Raw genomic sequence first — 20155 nt, forward strand, 5'->3', positions numbered from 1 at the left:
CAAAGCTAAAATTACTAGGTAAGCTATGTTATTTATTAATCTCTACATAACAACTACAATAATAATCAATATTTTACATTTGTCTAGATCTTTCTTATAATAACACATCGCACAATTGGATTTGGGAAACCACAGTTATGTGTGAGCGTTTACTTATGTGAATAGTTCCATTGCAACAATACATCATAAATAATAGTAATTGCTGTCAGTGGGGTTACTCATGGGAGTATAGGACTATTAACATGACAAAGGGATTCACAGCTGGGCTATGTACTTATATACAAACCTAGGAAAAAAACCCCCAAATTAAAATGGAGTTAAGCTGAAGTGTATATATAAGTATTTAATAGTAAACACATGACAGGCATGTTGTAATTATCAAAAACAACCTCTAAACCCAAGAAAGCCACCATTAATCTTGAAAGAAAGTGAAAAATAACATCTCAAAGTAAACAATTTAGGCATCAGAGTCACTTCAACTTTGCCATATAGCAAAATCATACCAAATGAATAATGCATATTAATATTTGTGGACTCAGATTAAATTGATTTTAAAAAACATACTACATTTATTTTTTTCCTTTTTACCACAGGACATCCTCCCAGGGAGGTATATTATTCATAAACAGTAAATATAAATGTACTAAAATACAAGGATCTTAACAATGAAGTTAAAAATAAAAATGCTACTAAATAATGGCAATTAGGATCTGTGAAGCAATTCTTATTTATTGGAATATCAGCCTAGGTTGATTTCTGATTTCATAGACATTAGGGCTGGAAGGGATCTTAAGATCAATGGGTCCAGCCCCTGCCCAAGAGGCAGGAAGTCAGCTAGGGTCAAAGGATCGCAGCAAGATAAGCATCCAAATGTTTCTTAAAAGTGCCCAGAGTAGGTGCTTGCACCACCTTGGGTTGTGCAGTCTATTCTAGGCCTTGGGGGCTTGGACAGAATTATCCTTTATCAAAAAGTAAAAGAGGAAAAACATGTGGATGTGTCACTCTTTTCCCAAAGTATTTACGGCAACAGGGAACTGCAACACAAGGATAAAGAGCATCGGGATGAAATTTTTAGGTTAAAGATTCTAAGGATGAAAATCAAGGAAGAAATAGGGAGCGTATAGTCTATAGCCTACCAAGTCTGATGGAAACAGACCGTTTTGTTGTTTTAAAACTTTGTAATTCTTCATGAGGCTACTGAACTTGTATACCAAAGTAATGGAATACTAGAAACTTAATACTAGAAACTTAATACCTTCAGGGTTGGTCCATGCAATGACACTCCCAAAGCTACAGAGTATCATGCCCACAAGAAATTTTGACTATAGAAGGCCAAGAGTCCAAAAACAAGATAAATAAACCCTGCATGGCTCCCACCATGATCTGCCTTCACCATGCCAAACAAGGTGAGTATTTGCTGGATAGAGAAAGTTTCGAACCTAAAGGGCAAGAGGGGGGATTGAATGTAATAATATGCAGGGGAAAAATGATATATGGGTTGCAAAATCACTTGTCCAAAATTAGTACCCCAGATTTTTGGCTGGGGTCCATTAAAACCTGCTTGGTTGCTGCAAAGCTGTCTTGAATAGATGGGATATTTCTATAGAATATTCTGTGATGAAATACGTGAGAGAAACTATTCTCAAACTGTTTCCCACTTGTTTAAAATCAAACGTGAAGTAGAAAGCATGGGAGACAGACTGTGCTCTATTTTTTTGCCTACATGGTCATACAATTTTCTAGCAGCGCAATCCTGCTGCTTGCCATTTCACAGAAGCACAGGGAGGTTGTGTGGGTGGTGCATAGTTCGCTAGCTGGGTTATTGAATCTGAAAAAAGAAGCCAGGCAGTCCCAGGAGTGTGAAAGGAAAATTAAACCTATGCACAGCTTGTAAAAGGGACCACTGAGCAGTACTTCACTGTAGCACTACTTACAAAGTAGGACACATACATTGGTAGGTAAAGAATCTACTCCCAGAGAAAACATCGCAAGTCACAGTTCAAACCCAATTATAATTTTATTTTTAAGATTTTTAGGCTGGGGGTGAATGAAATCCTACTTATTCAGTACAGGAGTTGAAAACAGTGGCTGTATATAGGCTCATAATATATCCTGATACACAACCTGAGTAAAGGAAAGATGCAAATTCAGTGTCTGGCAAACAGAAAGCAGTGGACATAAAACATCCGTCACTTGGGATCGCTTATCAGCATGAGGGCAATCCGTTTTATACAACTGCTAAATGCACATAAACTGAAGGGGGAAAAAATTAATCAGGCAATGTAGCTTCAGTATCGCTGACATTTTTTCAGAGTAACAACTCAGATAAAATATTGGACTTCTACCTCTTTTGGAGATCTGTTTTCTTCTGCATCCTTACAGCTGCAATGACTGTACTGAAATAAGAACAAGTACCCAAGAATAAGGAATGCCTCTAATGTGACAGCCTCCTCTTTTGACAGTAGTTACCTCTGTTATGTCATTGGCATCAAGCATCAGAGATATTGCTACCATACCTATACTAATACATGCTCTAGCACCAAGAAAGCTCTTGCCACAGGTGATTGATTGTTTATGGCTTTTAGTTTAAAAATAACATATATTTCCAAAAATCATCTAACCCAACCTACAAATCCAATAGAGTCTTTTCTTATCTATCCTACTTGCTGTGGAGATTGCTTTTCTGGGCAAATCTTTCCTGCTCCCCACAGCTGTTCCATGCCCAAGGTATCTGTATGAGTATGGTTCTCCTGTATAAAGGAAGGGTCACATTATGGGATGGCCACACAGGCATTTTATGATGTAGAACAAACTGAACCACAGGAACCACTGGTATGTGCATCAGTACAACATGAAAGATTACCAGTCATTTTTGGATCCTGAATATCTTTCACATAATCCCAATGAAATCAACTGGGTTTCTTGTAAACTGGAAGTTAAGCACATGTATAAATACTTTTAGGCCTGGGGCACATACAATTTTTTTCCTGAAGCCTGTGACCCTTGCTGGAATTGAAATGAGCAATCTATTAATTCATTCTTGCTATCTGTGTTCTAACTGTAATTGAATTACACCTGGCATTAATCTGGTTCATACTTTAAATTGAAGTACTGTTGCGATAAATATCGTAGAAATACAGAATCCTATAACCGTAGGCAGATAAGTGCCATTTACCTGCATACGTGTCGAGTTGCCATTCTACTTTTCTTTTTTCTAATGCATTCAAGTAAACGGATGAACTACGTGGCTATGCTGTAACTGCATAAACTACCTAGCCACTGAACACATTTGGTGAAGTTACACAGTTTCCAGAGGTGTGCAGCAGCTGCCTCTGCACTGGAACAGTTCTATTACATCGCCTTAGCCATTCCATGGCCGGCACAGGCCCTCAGTAGGCTAGACATTACTGTGATGCAAAAACCATGACTAGCGGGATTTTGCTGCCTGAACCAGGTACATCTGCTGAATTGCTTAGCAATGTAATCACACCTGGAGCTCATAAAAGGGGCCTCTAGGGTTGTGGCTGGCTGTAAAGACAGTGACAGGCAGGAACAGCTGAGCCCAGCATCATGGGAGAGGTGAGTGGGGGGAGCCCAAAATGATCAGTAAGAGAGAGGTTCAGGGAATTCAGGTTAGTGCTAGGCACTGGAGAGGTCAGAGGCCAGATTAGGGACTGGAGGCGAATTGAGGAGGAAGAAAGATGATGCTAGGCTCAAACTAGGCAGGGACCAGGAACAGGGTGCACCTAAACAACAGGACTGAAAGGAAACCCTGGGGGTGGACAGGCACTGGGGCTAGGAAATAGGGTGAGTTTCCTGAGGAAGGACTCAGTGAGGAATGGCCAGAGAGCTACTATACCAGAAGGGGAGACCCAAGGCTTGACTATGGCAGCTTGGCTAGGCTGGCTCACTGTAGCAATGTGGCAATGAATGGGGGTGTCCTGGGACCATCTCCTTCTCAGGGATGCTTCTTTCTGCAGCTGCTGAGAGCAGCTCTAGGCTCTATACAGTCTGTTGAAATGGCAGCCAGCTGGTCATGCAAGCTTCCAGAGGGGGTGTGCTGCACTCCCATTACCTCCATCTCAGGTGTGAAACAGAACTGCTCTCTGGATATGTCTGTGCATATAATGGGGGGCACTTACACATCCCAGGGTGGAGTGGGGAGAGCAGAGTCATGCCTACATGCTATTTGTATAGCTGAGACTTGTGCAAAATCTACCCTTTTTTGCATCCAGATGGGGTAATGGGATTATGAAAGTCACTGAGCATTATGGCCAAATCTAGCAATTATGCAGCACTGCTCAGGTGCTTTATTTTAAGCATGTTTAAGTGCTTTGCTGGATTTGTCAGTGTCACTCTACAGGAAAGACCTAAGAGACTTTCGTTCCCAAGTGTAAGAAATCTCTTTTATATGGCAGAGCTGTGGCTTATAGCCACTTTCATACTAAAGAAATGTAGGTTTAGATCTTTTCAGATCTTTCACCTATACCCATATAGAGCTAGCAGGAAACAAATGATACCACCTCTTTAGCTTTAATAGGATGACCATATGTCCCATTTTAGTTGGGACAGTCCTGGATTTCAGAAGCAGGTCCCATCCTGCTATTGGGAAGTATAATGGGTGTCCTGGAAGCACAGGGGTATGGGGAGCCAGAGCTGCATGGAGAGCACCTTGCAGGCAGGCAGACAGGCACTGCCCCTGCCAACTTGCAAGTGTCCTGAATTTCCCAGATAATGTCCCAGATTTCTAGAATTTCCATATGGTCAGCCTAAGCTTTGATCACTCTGGCAGGATGACCAGCAAATCAAATGAACCAAAGTACTAATGAATTTAATGACAATCATTCTAGCCCATGATATGAAACCAAAATATGAGAAAGGAGGGAAGGTCACCGATATACACACAGTGCTTATTTTGGCAGGATGGGGAGGGGGTCAAGTGGGTGACAACATGTGCTTAAAGGCAGATCATTTTCAGAAGGAGTAATTTGAACAACATAGTTGGTTATGGACAATACTAAAATGGACATGTCCACCCACCCTTCACTGCCAGTTCTGAAAGTATGTAATTCTTCAGGAGGCTGCAGTTATTGAAAAAAAAAGAAAAACACTGGAACTTAATAATGCTGGAAATCTAATTTTTAAAGGTTAACAGGGCCTACAAATAAGAGGCCAGCCTCTCAGAAAGAGGTGGATTATTTCTCCTCTAGTCATCACTGATCTACAACATTGAAACCCACATTTTATATCATAATTTTTATGTAAATTCCTGGGGGGGGTTTCTGTTCAGGTGTTGGTTTCCTTAGGCTGCTGACAAAGAGTGACACAACAAGATTCTAACAAAGAAGGAGTCTACTGCTCTTCTGGTCTGTATGCTTCATTACAGACCAGAAACTGCTAAGAGCTTCAAATCATCCTTCTCTATCATAGCCACAGTATTTTCATTTTGAAAAGTATATTCTACCTATCTTGTGAAAAATGTTCTCAGGGAAAGGCAGTGTACCTAGTCAGAAATGAATTCTGACTAAATATCCTGTCTACAAAGACAGATTTCTAAGTCCATAGGCAAGCCATCTTTCCCCTCGCAATGTGACACATATTAATAGTGCCACATTGAATCAAAGATGGTGAATGTCTGCTTTCCAAATAGAGTCTTACCATCCTTTGGGACTTCATTAAAGCTTGAGGAATAGCACAAGACAAAACAACCCTTCTGGTTTGTGTCAGTCAGCCCAGAGCCAATGCTTGGCTTTTAGCAGGTGAATATAGCATCCACACTGTGGGTATATTCAGGGACAGAGTGGAAGTAGTCAGTAAAAACAGGGAGATTAAGTTGCCATTATGCTTTCTCTCAGTGCCATGATGGTACTTTGCATATCTTTATCTTCTCTAAGTAAAAGTTCATTACAGGGCTATTACAAGTTATGAGTCTCTTTTTAAAAATACACCAAACAAAAGATTTTGTAAATTTAATATTCAAAGCTAGAATAAGTACATATCTAAGGGGTCAGATGGTATCAGAAATGCTTCTAGTGTCACTCATTTTATTATATAATTTAAAACCTCTCTTATATGAGCATGCTTAGGCTTATTAAGTTAGATATCTTATGTGCATAATAACCCACTATATATGGAATTTTATTCTATGGTACATAAAAGATGCAGAAAAAACTTGTAAGTTAGCAATTTATTTCTTGACTCTGACTTCACAGCCCCCGATAAATTAATTGAGGCATGTAACTGGCTGATTTATGTCTGATGTCACAATTGCAATGAGGTGATCCAATTGTCTTGAAATTATTCTATACACTTAAAAACACTAATTTCCCTTTTGCTTGCAAGTAGCTAAAAAAAAATCTAACAAAAAATGCAAAGAGGCCGAATATATACAACACTGATACAATGTATTTTTTTCTAGTTAAAATCTCTGGATTTTTGTTCAAAAACACATAAAAAGGAAACAGAAAACAGGTAGTGTGCTTGCACACATATGGATAGGCTTAGATAACATTGCAAACCATTGAGCATTTCTGTTTCAAGTGCTATTATCAGGATCCCTTGAGGCTTTTATCTCCCAATGTCCAGCCTTCTTCATTTCTATATCTCTGTTACAGGCTGAAATAGTTTCATTTTTTTTTATTTCTTGTTCTCAAGCTTTCTTTTAAATGATCTTCTAGGATTGTTCTCAACTCTTTGAAAACAACATGGCTACAGTTACTACTTTATGGTTGGAAAACCCTATTACTGGTATGTACCCCTAACATGTTATCCTTCAAGCAACTTCCTCTTTGGCTTGCTGTAGAGCCCAGAGGGTGCTGACAGATGTGCAGCTTCCTGCCCTAACCCATGGTGCTTCACAAAGTGCCATGAGTTAGAGTGACCCTCCAGACCCAACATATGTTCACTGTTGGGTAGGGAGGGTGGGGAATTGAGCTTCAATTTGGAGCTGAGGAGCTGCAGACATGCAGCTTCTCTTCCCTAGGACTGCCTCCTCCCTCCCAGCTCCAGTGCTGTCTGCACAATGGGAAGGGGGAGAAGGTAAGGGAGGGAGCTTAGGATGGACTTTGTCTTGCCTGCACTGGAGTGGATGGGCTCCAACCCACTCAGCCCCTCTCTAGCACAGGCTAGGAAAAGCTCAGCCCAGGCACCCTTCTCTCCTCTCCCATTGTGCAGACAGCACTGAGAGTGGGGCTGGGCTGCATCAGCCCAGCTGCCCAATCAGACACAAGGTAATGAAGGTGCTCAACTTTGGAGCACCTTCATCTGAACCCTCAAATAATGAGGGTTAATTTGTCATGCAATCAGGGACTTTTAATTTGCAGCCAGGCAGTTCTGTTAGGGTATGGCTATAGAGTGCTTTCAGGGGGCCAATCGTGCAACAAATATTACCTTCTGTCTGTGCATTATGGTGAAATATAGCAATTATGCAGCACTGCCCACTGTCTCACTGAAGGTCTTTCTTCAGTCCCATTCCACCTGGCCTTCTGCCAGAGACTGAAGGAGTGCACATATATTTGCAAGTTTGATTTCTCAAGCAGCCATACTGATTAAAATACAAGGAAAAGTGAATTTGGTCATCTAAGAGACTTAGTGAATTTTGTGTAAAGAACAGTTTATTACCTGAATGACACATTCATTGTGGGTAAGAAGTGAGGTTCACTGGCTTGCAGCCTGCTTGGCACTAGCTTTACCAATCTATTTTTAATAGCATCACTGCATCACAGTGATAGTCAATTTGCATGAATATCAATTTTTATTAATTTAAACCACACAGAGAGAAAGTGCTAGAGAGAACAGTATCTAATTAAGAATGGGGAACCCCCACAAAACTAAGACTTCCTATAAAGTTCTGGAAGTATCATTACATGGTATATCTCTGTGTAAAAAAGCAGCATAGATTCATAAAAAACAGAAAATCTCTTTTTTCCCCCACAGAAGAGAGATCTTCATGTTCCTACAATACTGTGCATTTCAATTTTTAAAGGTTGGGACACCATTCCTCTAACCACTGCGCTTTGAAAACTCCTTCCAAGTGCCATCAAGGAGTCACAGAACCCAAAAGAATCACAAATGAATTTCTTTCCTCAGCTGTGTGCTGAGCTGAAGCACAGGATGATGGCTGGGGAGAACAATTTATGTACCGCCCTCTCCTAAAACCATAATGGATAATTTGCACATAATTTTACAGGGGATTAAAAATTACATGTATGTACTGCATATGGCAATTCGTAGATGTGAAATCATAAAAAATAGCATCAAGTATTATTGATATGGGAAATGTGTGAACTTATACAAGAAAGAAGAAAGAAAAAACTCCCCAACTTCAGCCCTAACTGTGGAAGCAAACCCAGTTCCTGTCCCAGATCCAGTGTTCATTCCTAATTCTCAACAGACCTGTTGGCTAAACTTTGCTAAGCCTTTCCTAGTGTTCTCAGCAGAAGTTTGGCAACATAAACTTATCCACCTGCTTATTTTAATGTTTACTGAATTCTGGAACTTCCCAGAAGTCAAGGGGATAGGGAAACACAATGCATTTTAAAGGTAAACAGGATCTAAGCAACCCCTAGGCAATAAAGAATAGAGAAAAGTCAACCTAGATATAGCACTGAAGCCCGAAACTGACCCAATGTTCCTACATGCACTGGGAAAGCTTTGCACTGTTCTGCTGGCATTAAATTGCCCTAAGAGAAGCTTTGCTGCCCATAGGCAATTGCACTATAGAAGAATGTTCCACAATGACTTTCTGAACAGAATCACAGGGAGATCCAAGATGCTGTACGGGAGGGTGAGAAAGCAGTGACTAGCCCTGCGGGGCTAGCTGCACCCTCACTCCCAATTCCCCCCCATACTGGGACAGGCAGTCCATGCTTCAAGAGCAGGCCTGGGGCTGGGGGAGTTCCAGAGCCACTCCTGCCCTGCTCCAGTTGTGCTGTACTGGGAGCTGGGCTCAGCAGAGGACAGCAGCAGTGGCAGATGGGTTCCTGTTCTTGGACTGGTAGGGAGGAGAAACCGGTATGCTGATTCCTTTGCTGCTGTCCCTGGTGGGAGAACAGCTCTGGAGCATTCCCTGCCCCTGAGGCAGCCAGGGACAGTGGCAATGGTGGGCAGGGGAAGGGGGGAACGGGAGGGGAGTGTTACTGAGTATGGAAGGGAAGGGATGTGAAGGGGTGCTAAGGGATGGGGGCTCTTACCTGGTTCAGGACTTTAAAAACAAACCTTTGGGTGAGGAGTGGGAGCTGGGAGCCCAGACACCTGGGTTCTCTCCAGCTCAGAGGGGGGTGTGGGCTGCAAGATTGGAGCAGGAGGAGCTCTGGCAAGGGGCTCTCTGTCTGGACAGACTGTCCTTCACTAGTGGACTGTATCATTGTTATTTGCACTGAGATGAACACCTTCTCTTACCCAGCAGTCTTCATATACTTAGAGGAATAATCACAAAAGGTGAGTTTGCCTCTTAACTTTCAGTATTATGGTGTCAGTATAACTGAAATTATGTATAAAACTATAAAGCATTAAAGTCAATCCATCTTGAGGTCCTTCAGCAATCTAATTTAGAGCTTCTCTTTTGCAAGTAAAAGTTTTACAATGTACTGATTTTCTGCAGTCACATGCTTATGAGGTCCTTAGTCAAACAAGAGGGTAGATTTTAGTTACAATGCATTAAATACAGTTGTTCTTAAACATAGGTCATTTCAAGCAATCATAGCAGCAAATATTTTTAAATGTAAAGGAGAGAATTTAGTAAGTTACAAAGTGAAAGATCACTAACCTGGCATTTCAGGATCTAAGCAAATTGTAGTTTGATATATCTTTTGATATATAAGTTGTGTGAATATAAGCAAAAAAGGACAAAATCACAAAAGGAATCATTCATAAATATATTCTGATGGAACAGTTAGACATGGATATCATGTCAGGAGTAGCCAAGAAATCATTAATATATGAATTATTGTGTCAAACTTAAAATACAGTAATTTTAAAATGCAGAATATAGCCTTACATCACTGTGCTAAAATAGGGTGAAACACCAATAGTACATGAACAATATTTAAACTTAAAGGAACCTGTAGGTATCTTTAAACACACTTACATCACTTTCATGGCCTTCTCGCAGATTGTATGTGAGATCATGCTGAATACCTTCTACAAATTTGGGGGCATATTCTGGATAAAAGTCAAGCACTTCGAAGAGTCCTTTAAGGATAATGCATTGGAGGTCACAGTAGGTTAGAGCTTTAACATCTGCATTTGTTTTAATGACTTGGTCCTTAATTGAAAGGTTTGCTCCAATTAAATCTCCTTTACCTAAAAGAGAATAGGCAAGTTATCTCAAAAGCATAAATATTTGACTCTTCTGCTGGAACATAACAGAACAAATCTGTTTGACTTAATTGCTAAACCTTCAGACCTGCGGCTATTATGGCATAATTTGTTTACCAACATTTTAAAGATCTGGTACTTAAAAGCTTTCTCAATTTTCGCAGGTGCAATGTTGTATTGACAATTAACTGCACCCACAATTAGTTGCAGGTACAAATGCTAATTGCCAGATGTGCAACTACCTGATTTAAGGAGCTATCAGATAATTAAATGTATAAATATTAGCTTTTTGCACTAACAGTCAATGGCAGGTGCACTTTTATGTCTGTAAAAAAAATGGACATCTTATTCCCGGCTTTCTGGGTCAGAAAAGGTAGAAAGTTAACAGAAGTATTTATAGTATAAAAGATGTATATAAGGCAGGACACTTCACTTAAAGGGGAGAGTCATGTGAATTTTTTTTTCTTAGATTTTGTGTAGCCAACCACTTGGAACGTGTGGTGTCATTGTGTATGTTACAAGTAAAGTGTTATAAGGGAAAGTAATTCTTAAGTTATTATATGACTTCAAGGCTTGGCATATTTGTCATTGAATGCACATATTACATGGTATGACTGATTCTGAGAGGATGGAAATGTTATGGTGAAATGCTCAAATATATGCACATACAAATAATAAAGGCAGATTTTTTAGTTTAAATTGTAGGTGGGGGCAGTAATTTAAAGTGTATACAACAGTAAAAAGCTTGAATTTGAAAAAAGTGGGGAGGAGGCATAAGGAAGAATAATACAAAATTAAAAGTTGTTTAAATAAGGTCAGATTTACTCTCTGCTTGCTGCTTCACCTATTTGGTTAACACGGGGCTGTTATTACATTCTGATGTTACAAGCACATGTGGAACTCAGCAGGGCCTGATCTTCATTTACACTGCTCTGACAATGTAAAAGGACCTTGTAAATACATTTTAGGTTCCCTTACAATATTTTAATAAAATATCCATAGAGTAAATAAAAATCAGGTCAGAAAATCCCGAGAGAAGATATGACAGCCCGAGTCAGATATTTTGTTATGATTTCACTGTACTATGTTGTAATCAAATGTAACAAAAATGGTATTTTGACTTTGTGATGGATAGCATAATTAGGCTAGCTTGTAATGATTACACTCCTGAAAGGACAAGCAATGTCAAATATGCAAAGGACACTAACTGAAAAGTTACAGTAAATTTCCTAGTTGCCTTCAAATAATGTCCCAGTAAGAAATTCCTCAGGTAGATGAACTATTTTAGTGTGATGATTCTATATATCAGTGTCTCAGAGCTATCTGTTTATTATTGTACCTTTAAGATTAAATAATACCATTTTGGGGAAGGGGAAATTATCCTACAACCTTACCATATATTTATTTTCAGAAAATACCTTAGTATGATGAAGACACAACTATTGCAAAAATAAAAATAATGTATGCACAGTACACTGATATCTGTCAGTTAAACAGATGTCACTGTGTAAGCTAGTCTAAGCACTCTCCTCTTTTCTCATTGGAGAATAGATTTTCATGTGTGGATTTATCTGGAAACATCTGTTTGATAATATCTCTATGTTACTGCAGCCTTACTTGTGATTTCATTTTGTTGATGGATCTTTTCTGGCTAATATTTTAAATCTTAAATCTAGAATGCACAATTAAATAGCACACATCATTTCCGAATTAAATTACATTTCTATACTAGAAGACAGTCTGTTTGTGAGTATGCCTCAAAGTGCCAAAACAAATAATCCTATTATAATATATTGTATTAATTGTATTGTGTTTATTAAAATAAATTATTGTACTGTTAATGAAAAAAGAACAGACTCAAAGATCACTGTATTAGAATTTAAAAAAAGATAAAGTACTGCCCCACAATTTATAAACTAGAACACAGAGTAATCCATTGTTTTCAGAAAAAAAAAAAGAATTTATCTGTGGATTATATTACATCAACCGAGTATATTCTAATGATGTCAATATAGGTTTGGTGTATATATCTGCCAATGTGGTTAATCAGGAAATTCCCATTCATCATAATGAGACTGTATTCCCATTGCAATATTTTGTATAAATTATTTTCATGAATTTTCAATAGGGTCCTCTAATCCTTTTGTTGTCATTGTTGTCACTGTCACCATTGTGCAGTGATGCTTTGGTTAACATTTTCAGAAATTCCTAAACATGGAACTATTAGTGAAACCTTAATTCCTCTGTGTGCAGCTCTTCCCCTTTTTATTACCTTTATGCTTATTATTTCTCCAAGTCATATTTTACAGCTATGATTTAGCTGATCCAATAAATAGTAGGCATATTAAAACTTCCTAATTACAAGTAGCTCAGAGTGGCATGCCCTGTCAACAGCCTTGAAATAAAGGGTTATAAAACAAACAAGAAGAAAGGTTGTAGCCTTGTTGTCAATACTGTATAAAGTCTATATTATATACGTGTACATATTTAAAAAAGACTAGCCTAAATGCATAATAATAAAAAAGGAGAATTCAGTCACTAAAGTTAGGAGATCAGTAATGTCAAGGGTCTAATGTAATCCCACAAAAATAGAGAGGAAAGTGGAAAGAACAGGTTTGTTTTATTTCTGTATTGAATAATTATCCCAAGTTGTAAGAATTCAGAAAAACCAGGATATTTCCTAAAGCTACAAAACAAACATTTTAAGAATTTACATTAAATATTACTGTGCACTTATGGAAACTTCTGCTAAAGAATATGAAGGATGAAGACAAGTCTACACATACTTCACAAGACGTGTCTAATGAGCCTTATCCACTGAGGTCAACAGGAAATCTTTTAAATTGATTTCAGTGGGTATTGAGATGTAACTGTAGATTACAGATAAGTCTAGACACAGAGGCTAAGTACAGACAGTGAAAAAGCCCAAGGTGGAATTGACCCAGTCTTCACAGGTTTCTCTAAGTTGCATAGATTGAACCAATAATGAAGTGAACTCACATTCAGTTTTCGGTTGGGAAAAGTAGGCAGGTGCCTGCATTGACCCAGGCCAGAAGGCAGAGGGCACTTGAACATACCTCCCAGCCTGCTGGCCATTGCCAAGCCCAGCTGAGCAGGGCCACCTGCAGTTGGCTGTCTGGCACACACCCCTAAACCCCTGCTGTTCTGCCACAGGGAGGGGAAGGAGCTCCCTGTCCTGATGCTGAACTGGGGTCTGTCCATGTGGGGGGCACTCTATGCCTCCAGGGGTTTCTCCCAAGCTGGCCAGCTGCAGGGAGCCCTGCACCAAAGCTGCTTCCCTTGCCCATGCAATCGTCTGGCTAGTGACTCACAGGGGTAGGGGAGAACAAACCCTGTCTTGGTGCCGAGTTGGGGTCTGAACCCTCCCCTGGTGGCCTGGATCAGGTCCACTTCCCCCCACTCCTTCCCTGGCACCCCAGATACCTGATCACTTTCTCCTTGCCTCCTGATTACCTGTGGTTGCCTGCACTGTCTGTCCCAGGGAGCAGGCAAGAAAGGGTTAAACTGTCAGTCTAGCCCCAGCTGCTGCAGCAGCTGCTGCTATTTTGACCAGAAGAGCAGACCCTAGCAGTTTAACCCCTCCTTGCCTGCTCCCTGAGACAGACAGCACAGGCAGCCACAGGTAATCACTCAGTGAGTGAGGACCTGGGGTGTTGGGGAAGGGGGGTGCTGGGCCCACTCTGGGCTTGCAGGGGAGGAGGCAGACCCTGATTTGGCACTGTGATGGGGGCTCCTTCACTCCCACCCTGCAGATCAGAGACTGGCAAGGCGTGGGGCTCAGCAGCCCGCCTGGTCACGTGGGGGGTGGGAGGAGGAATCCACTTCACCACCTCCCCCTGCAGCTGGGAGGACCAAGGCTCAAGGGACCCCAGGTCAGGGCAGGGGAAACCCCTGGAGAAGTGAGGGTGATGCCCAGCTCTGGATACCAGCCCTGGGATGGGGGACTTCTCCCCCCTCTTTCCCCCTGTATGTCAGTGACTCATTCTGGCCCAGCCCGGCAAGTAGAGGGGGCAATCCTTGCAGACAAGGGCTTAGGGGCAGGGGCTGGGGCAGGGAGGCTCTTTTTCCCCACCTTCCCCGCTACCACCTCACTGAGTTAATGGGTTCAGTAGGCAGGACACAGGCCTGTGGAAAAGGCTTTGCTGCCTCAGCTCTGTGATAGCCCAGGGGCAGGGGCCAGCCCTGCTTAGCTAGAGCAGACAGCCCAGGACAGGATTAGTCAGGAGAGGATCTGGGACAGAAGTTTGATAGACCTGTCTTACCTAAACTGATTCAGTCTGATACTACCTCCATCCAGAGCCATCTTAAACTAGGTTCAGCTATTTTGAAACCGGTCTATGTGGCCTGAACTTCTGTTCTGTTACAGGTTTAGACCAGTTTCCAATCACTTATACCAGTTTATGTGTAATTTCTCTTTCTAGCCAGAGAGTTTAATTTCCCTGGCTAGAGACTTGTGATAGGTCTCTGGCCATATAACAATATCTGATCTTAGAGAGAAAATATTCCCATTCTCTGTTCCATCTATTTGGATACACTCACTTGAATGCTGATAGCAACAATAAACTTTAAAAACCCCCAAATGTTTTACTTTTTATCCTATGTATAGACAGACACTAACATGGCTACATACCTCTCCTCAGTATAGAGAAGTTAGGGTACCCAGTGTTCTTACACTGCTGATGTTTTATGCTAAGCCTTGGTTATGGAGCATTATTAGATGTGATGGCACAGACATTTGAAGAACTGTTTTTATTGAGGCTTCAAATTGTGAATTGCTTCAAGAGCAGCTGTGGACCTTAGAGAAACAGGTCTTTAGAACTAAAATTTTAAGGACTGTACACCCTTAAAATTTATAGCAGATCTAAAGAACTGGTTTTGGCTCATCTCTTTTCTATGCTGCTAGGACACACTCAGCTATCAAGTAATGGTGTACATAATCCCTTGGATATATTTTTCTTCTTTGTTAACAGTTTTCCTTACACTATCTTCTGTGTTAGATTACCGTTCATTTTCTTTGAGTCCATTACGCTTTCACATACCGAGAATTGCCAGCACCGTGCTGTCTTTGAGTACTTCCATGGAACCTGAGCACACAAAATAGATAGCTTGCAAGGCATCTCCCTGCCGGAGAAGGTACTCCCCAGGAGCACAAAAGGAGGTTTTGATATGCAGAGACAGAGACCTGAGGCAACCACGGCTGGCACACTCAAAAAGGGACAGTTGCAAAATCTCCTTGTTCAAGTGCATGGTGATGTCTGAGCGTAGCTCGTCTGGGAAGTCTTTTAAAAGCTGGCCAAAAAGGGAAAACAAAATCCAATGTTAACTGAAAAATAATTGTTTAAGCTATGAATTTCTCTTTCTCATTACATTTTATTTGTTGAAGTAAAACATACATATATATATGTATAACAATAAGATAAATATACAGTATATAGTATTATTTATATAATCTATATATATTATAGAAAGCCAAAATTTGTAGTTTGAACTTAGTCCTTATTGACTCTTTACATAAGAAAATTCTCATAGATCTTGGGGATACATTACAACATTTAAATAAATGATTTTATTGCAATTTTTAAAATAGTCCTCTTTATAGTATTGCAACCCCTCTCATAATTCTTGCAAGTGACAGAATAGACTGTTTTGTATATCATGCATATAGAAGCAGAAAGTTGTGAATTATTAAAACATGAAACAATGAAAAAGGATCTTCCTCTTTTTTACATTTAATTTAAATTGTTTTGGATTTTTAATCATCCATCTTCACCTAGAATATGCAAAGTGCCCTCTGTAGTGTACCATTGGTTTTTGAAGGGAAATTGAATGAGGTGCATGCCCTGCAGAAGGCAAAGTTTAGAGATGAAGAATACAAAGAGAGTGATCTCCTAGTTTTTCCTTGGTCCTAATTAAGACATACTCCTACTATAGTTGTTGAGACTACTTCTGATCTCACTTATATTAGACTGAAGGTGGATCTGTTGCAGCAGGGCAAAATTACCACTAATTAGTACCCGCTTCTGCTCATGGATAATCTATTATACAGGGATAGTTTTAAAATGGGTAGATTTGTTATTCTTCCTCTTCCATCAAGTCAACACAGAAAATTTTGGCTGCAATTCTGGAAAGCATGTAAGCGATTTCAGGCAACAAGCATGAATGTACTGAGCAGATTTTCAAAGACATAACAGGCATCTGGGAATATACTCTCCACTGAAAAGCCAGTGGGATCTGGACATTTACTAGGCTTTTGGGGGCCTTGAAAGTCTCCCATTATGCTTCCATATCACTTAGGCACTACTGAAAAAAAAACCCTTTCTGCTGTGTCATACACCAGAAATGAACCTCCTAAAGATCCTCAAAGAGAAGCCTCATTTATTTCTATGGTATCCACATCTATTTCTATATTATCTTCATTGAGTACTGTGTTTAAGGGAATGTACTATAATGATAAAGCAGTATCTAATGGGAAACAAACTTGCCCAAATAAGCTTATCCAAATAAGTAACCTAGCTGCCAGAAGTTGTTATTTTTCCTGGGGTATAATAATATATAAAGAACAAATAAAGACATCTCCAGAACACTCTCCTATTTACATTCATGATACTCAGAAAGTAATTAATACCCAAAGAAATATGAGAGGTAGCATTTTACACAGCGGCCAAAAGATCCCTTACTGCTTTAAAAAGTCCATGCAGCATCACTCAGTGAAATGCAGTCACCTATACATACTGGGTTGCAAACTCAAAGAAGGGGAGAGAGGAAGGAAGATAATTTTGGTCAACAACAGTGAGGAAATATCAGTTCTTACGAAAAGCACTGTGGGACCTTTAATAAGAGTCAGCCTTAGGGAAAATGGTGCCCTGGGTGAACATATATTTTGGCACACTCCACCTCCCTGACCCTCAGCACAGGGGTCACTTCCCTCCTTTGTGGGATGCCTGCCTCTGCAGGTCCTGGATTCATGTGGGAACTTCCCTCCTTGCCCTGGAGCTGCATGTGGCAGCGTGGCACATTTCCCCAGCACCCATGCCTGCTGCACTCCCTGGTGGAGAGGATCTCCCGAAGCCACTGAGGCAGCTTGGCAGCACCCACAGGACAGAGCACCCACCTGCAGAGCACTGCCCCGCACCATAACACTGCTCATTGGCAGTCTGAGTCTGGACCTGCATCCCCACAGACCTGGCCCTGCTCCTGCCCCTGCAGCTGTGCCCAGAGGGACGGGTAAACAGTGTCCAGTACTGCACTGCTCCACTGTCCATGGCTCCTGGCTTCACCCAGCTGGATGCTGCCATTCTGTGCTAGGCTCCCCCCAAACCAGTAGCACCTGTATGGCTGTGGAGCTCTGTGGGCAGCAGGAAAGTGTTAGCTCCATGTGTGTGGCACAGAGGCAGCGGCATCATGGGAAGCCACTGTCCCCTTCTCCTCCCCTCCCCTCAGCAGCTGGCAGGAGGGAGGGAGAGAGCACATGAGGATGTGCCCAGAAGAGCCGTGCCAGGGAGGGAGAGGGGCCATAGGATGATTTGTGCTGGGAGAGCCCTCAGTGCTCCCGGCTCTTTGTTTCCCCCGCTCTGTGTGATAGTCACCCTAGTGCTGCCGATGGGTGGACAGGGAGGGAAGGGGCTGGCAGCATACAGGTGGGGGGCATTGTAGTGGAAAACTCCTCCCTCTCCTCCATTCCAGGTCAAAAGCAACTCTGTGGGCTCACACACTGCACTCCCTGGGCAGCTGCCAGTGTTGCTAGATGTCATGTCCAGGGAGCCCTGAGCTGCATGTGCATGAATTGCACCTCACTGGGCATTTACCCACATGGCCCACTTCTAAGGCTGGCTCTACCTTTACTATCCAATGCAGGGCAGACATCTCTGCTTTTATGGTATCATCCAAAACACCCTTCAAGAATAATTCATTAGTTTTTTTTTTAATGATAAAAATCTGAACTGGCCCTGCTGATATTTGAATTGATAGTTTCAGGGAACCTAGCTTTCCAAAACAGATACTTCAATGACTAACTTAACAATCCCTCTGGACTAACACTTTCAGCTTTATTCTTTAGCTTTATTCTTTCATATGCTCATTTGTTCTAATGTGTTACTTCACATAACATTACAAAAGAAAATATACTAGCCAGAAAACATTAACACAAATCTAAGAATCCAACTAGGGAAAAGGCTTTGATTACCTCACTGGAATCTATTCCATTATTGACAGACCAGGTGGTTTGGAAATATTCAAGCATCCTCTGTTTTAGCTGCTGTGGCAGGTGATGGACCCGTATAAAGTCCTTTAGATCCTTGGTTCTTGTGTGATAAAGGGACCACCTGGAATACATCCTCTGAATTATGGCAGTCACGTTGCCAAACACCATGGCATGCATCAAAGCTGGGAAGGATTGAAATGATGTACAATTGGATGCAAGATTTTAGCAGATACTGTTAAAATACAATCTAGAAAATATAAAAGCAATATTTACAGATTCTACATCTAAATACATTGACAAAAGGAATATGCACTTCTGAAATACAGAGCAATACCTTATTAATGAAATACTACCATCATCACCTTCATAAATTAACGTATATTTCCATAGTGCCCAAGGACCTTACTAATGGAATGGGATTCCACTGTGCTAAATGATGAACTCTAAATTAAAAGCAAAACAAAATAGCCAGTCCCTGTCTGAAAGAGTTTACAGAACCTAAATAGATGGTAAGGCAAAATTAGTACATAATATGGTGAAGCACAAGGAAACAATCAGAATAGCTGTCAGTATGATAGGAAGTCATCATATGGCCAGGTTGATAGCATGCTAAACAAACTGGAGAGAAAAAAGAATTAAATTTATGTATTTTTGTACAAAAATATAAAATTAGGAGTTGTACGCAAGTATATTTGACTGCAAGCTAAATGCAGGGGTCCTTTGAATTCTGGAAAATCAGAAATTAAAATGAAACTGAGGAGATAATTATAAAGCAGAAAATTGAGGTAATTCTGATAAATTCTATTAATTTCAGAATGAGAACCAAATTCTCCCCAGTGCTTAAGAATGAACAAATGTGCTATAAAACTGTTTATCTATATATTCCGACATACACAAGTTTACCTGCAATTAGAGACAGATTTGGGAATAAAAAGACCTGAAGGAAAACTGAAAGTATGCCTACAAATAAATCTGTCTGTCTTTAGGTGTGCAGTGTGCTTTCCTGTCATCAGAAGAAAATATTAGGGTTGGATCATATGAGAAGTAGCATTGATTTGGGGTATATAGCACATGTTTATAAATTGTTTATTGAAAAAACTATAAAGGACCTAATTACTTTTGTTAAAGGATATTGGCCTTTTAGCACTTGAAAGGAACTGGAGAAAGACTCCCCAGAGTACTGACAGAGCTGGTTTTTAAACAAGGGAAACAGGGCGCTGACCTCTTATGGAAATTTCAATCGATTCAGACTGTGCAGAGACAGACAAGAATGGAAGAAAAAAAAGTCATGACTCTTGGTGGTTACTTTGTGAATATCATTAGAGATAGTCAAAAAGGGTCCCTGGTTTAGGACAGTTTAGAAAATTATTGTTAGCTAAATGCATCTAGATGAAGCTACCAGTAGCAGGATGGCTTGGAGAATTGGAATGAGAAAGAGACACAAAGTACATAGGACGGTAGAAACAATACATGGGTAAAAAACAAATAAGCAAACCAAACCTGTACTAAAAATACACTGAAGTTGCAAAATTCAAGCAGACAAAAGTTAAGAAATGCCAGAATTAAGGTTGTCGGCAAATATTTTATTCTATACATTAATTATGAGAATCTTTAATA

The 20155-nt window shown here is 40.5% G+C and overlaps 1 protein-coding gene across 1 annotated transcript in view; it reads right to left on the reverse strand.

Moving 5' to 3' along the window:
• The window catches only part of KCNH8 (potassium voltage-gated channel subfamily H member 8), a 251936-nt gene that overhangs the window by 47013 nt on the left and 184768 nt on the right, over positions 1-20155 (reverse strand). Inside the window, exons 9-11 of the mRNA XM_059729358.1 lie at positions 18521-18720; positions 15378-15627; positions 10088-10302 (exon numbers count right to left, since the gene is read on the reverse strand). Of these exons, the coding sequence (XP_059585341.1) occupies positions 10088-10302; positions 15378-15627; positions 18521-18720 (665 nt within the window). The remainder of the gene's footprint in view (positions 1-10087; positions 10303-15377; positions 15628-18520; positions 18721-20155) is intronic.

This window comes from Alligator mississippiensis, chromosome 5 (genome assembly GCF_030867095.1).
Source record: "Alligator mississippiensis isolate rAllMis1 chromosome 5, rAllMis1, whole genome shotgun sequence".
In the NCBI taxonomy this organism is placed as follows: domain Eukaryota; kingdom Metazoa; phylum Chordata; order Crocodylia; family Alligatoridae; genus Alligator; species Alligator mississippiensis.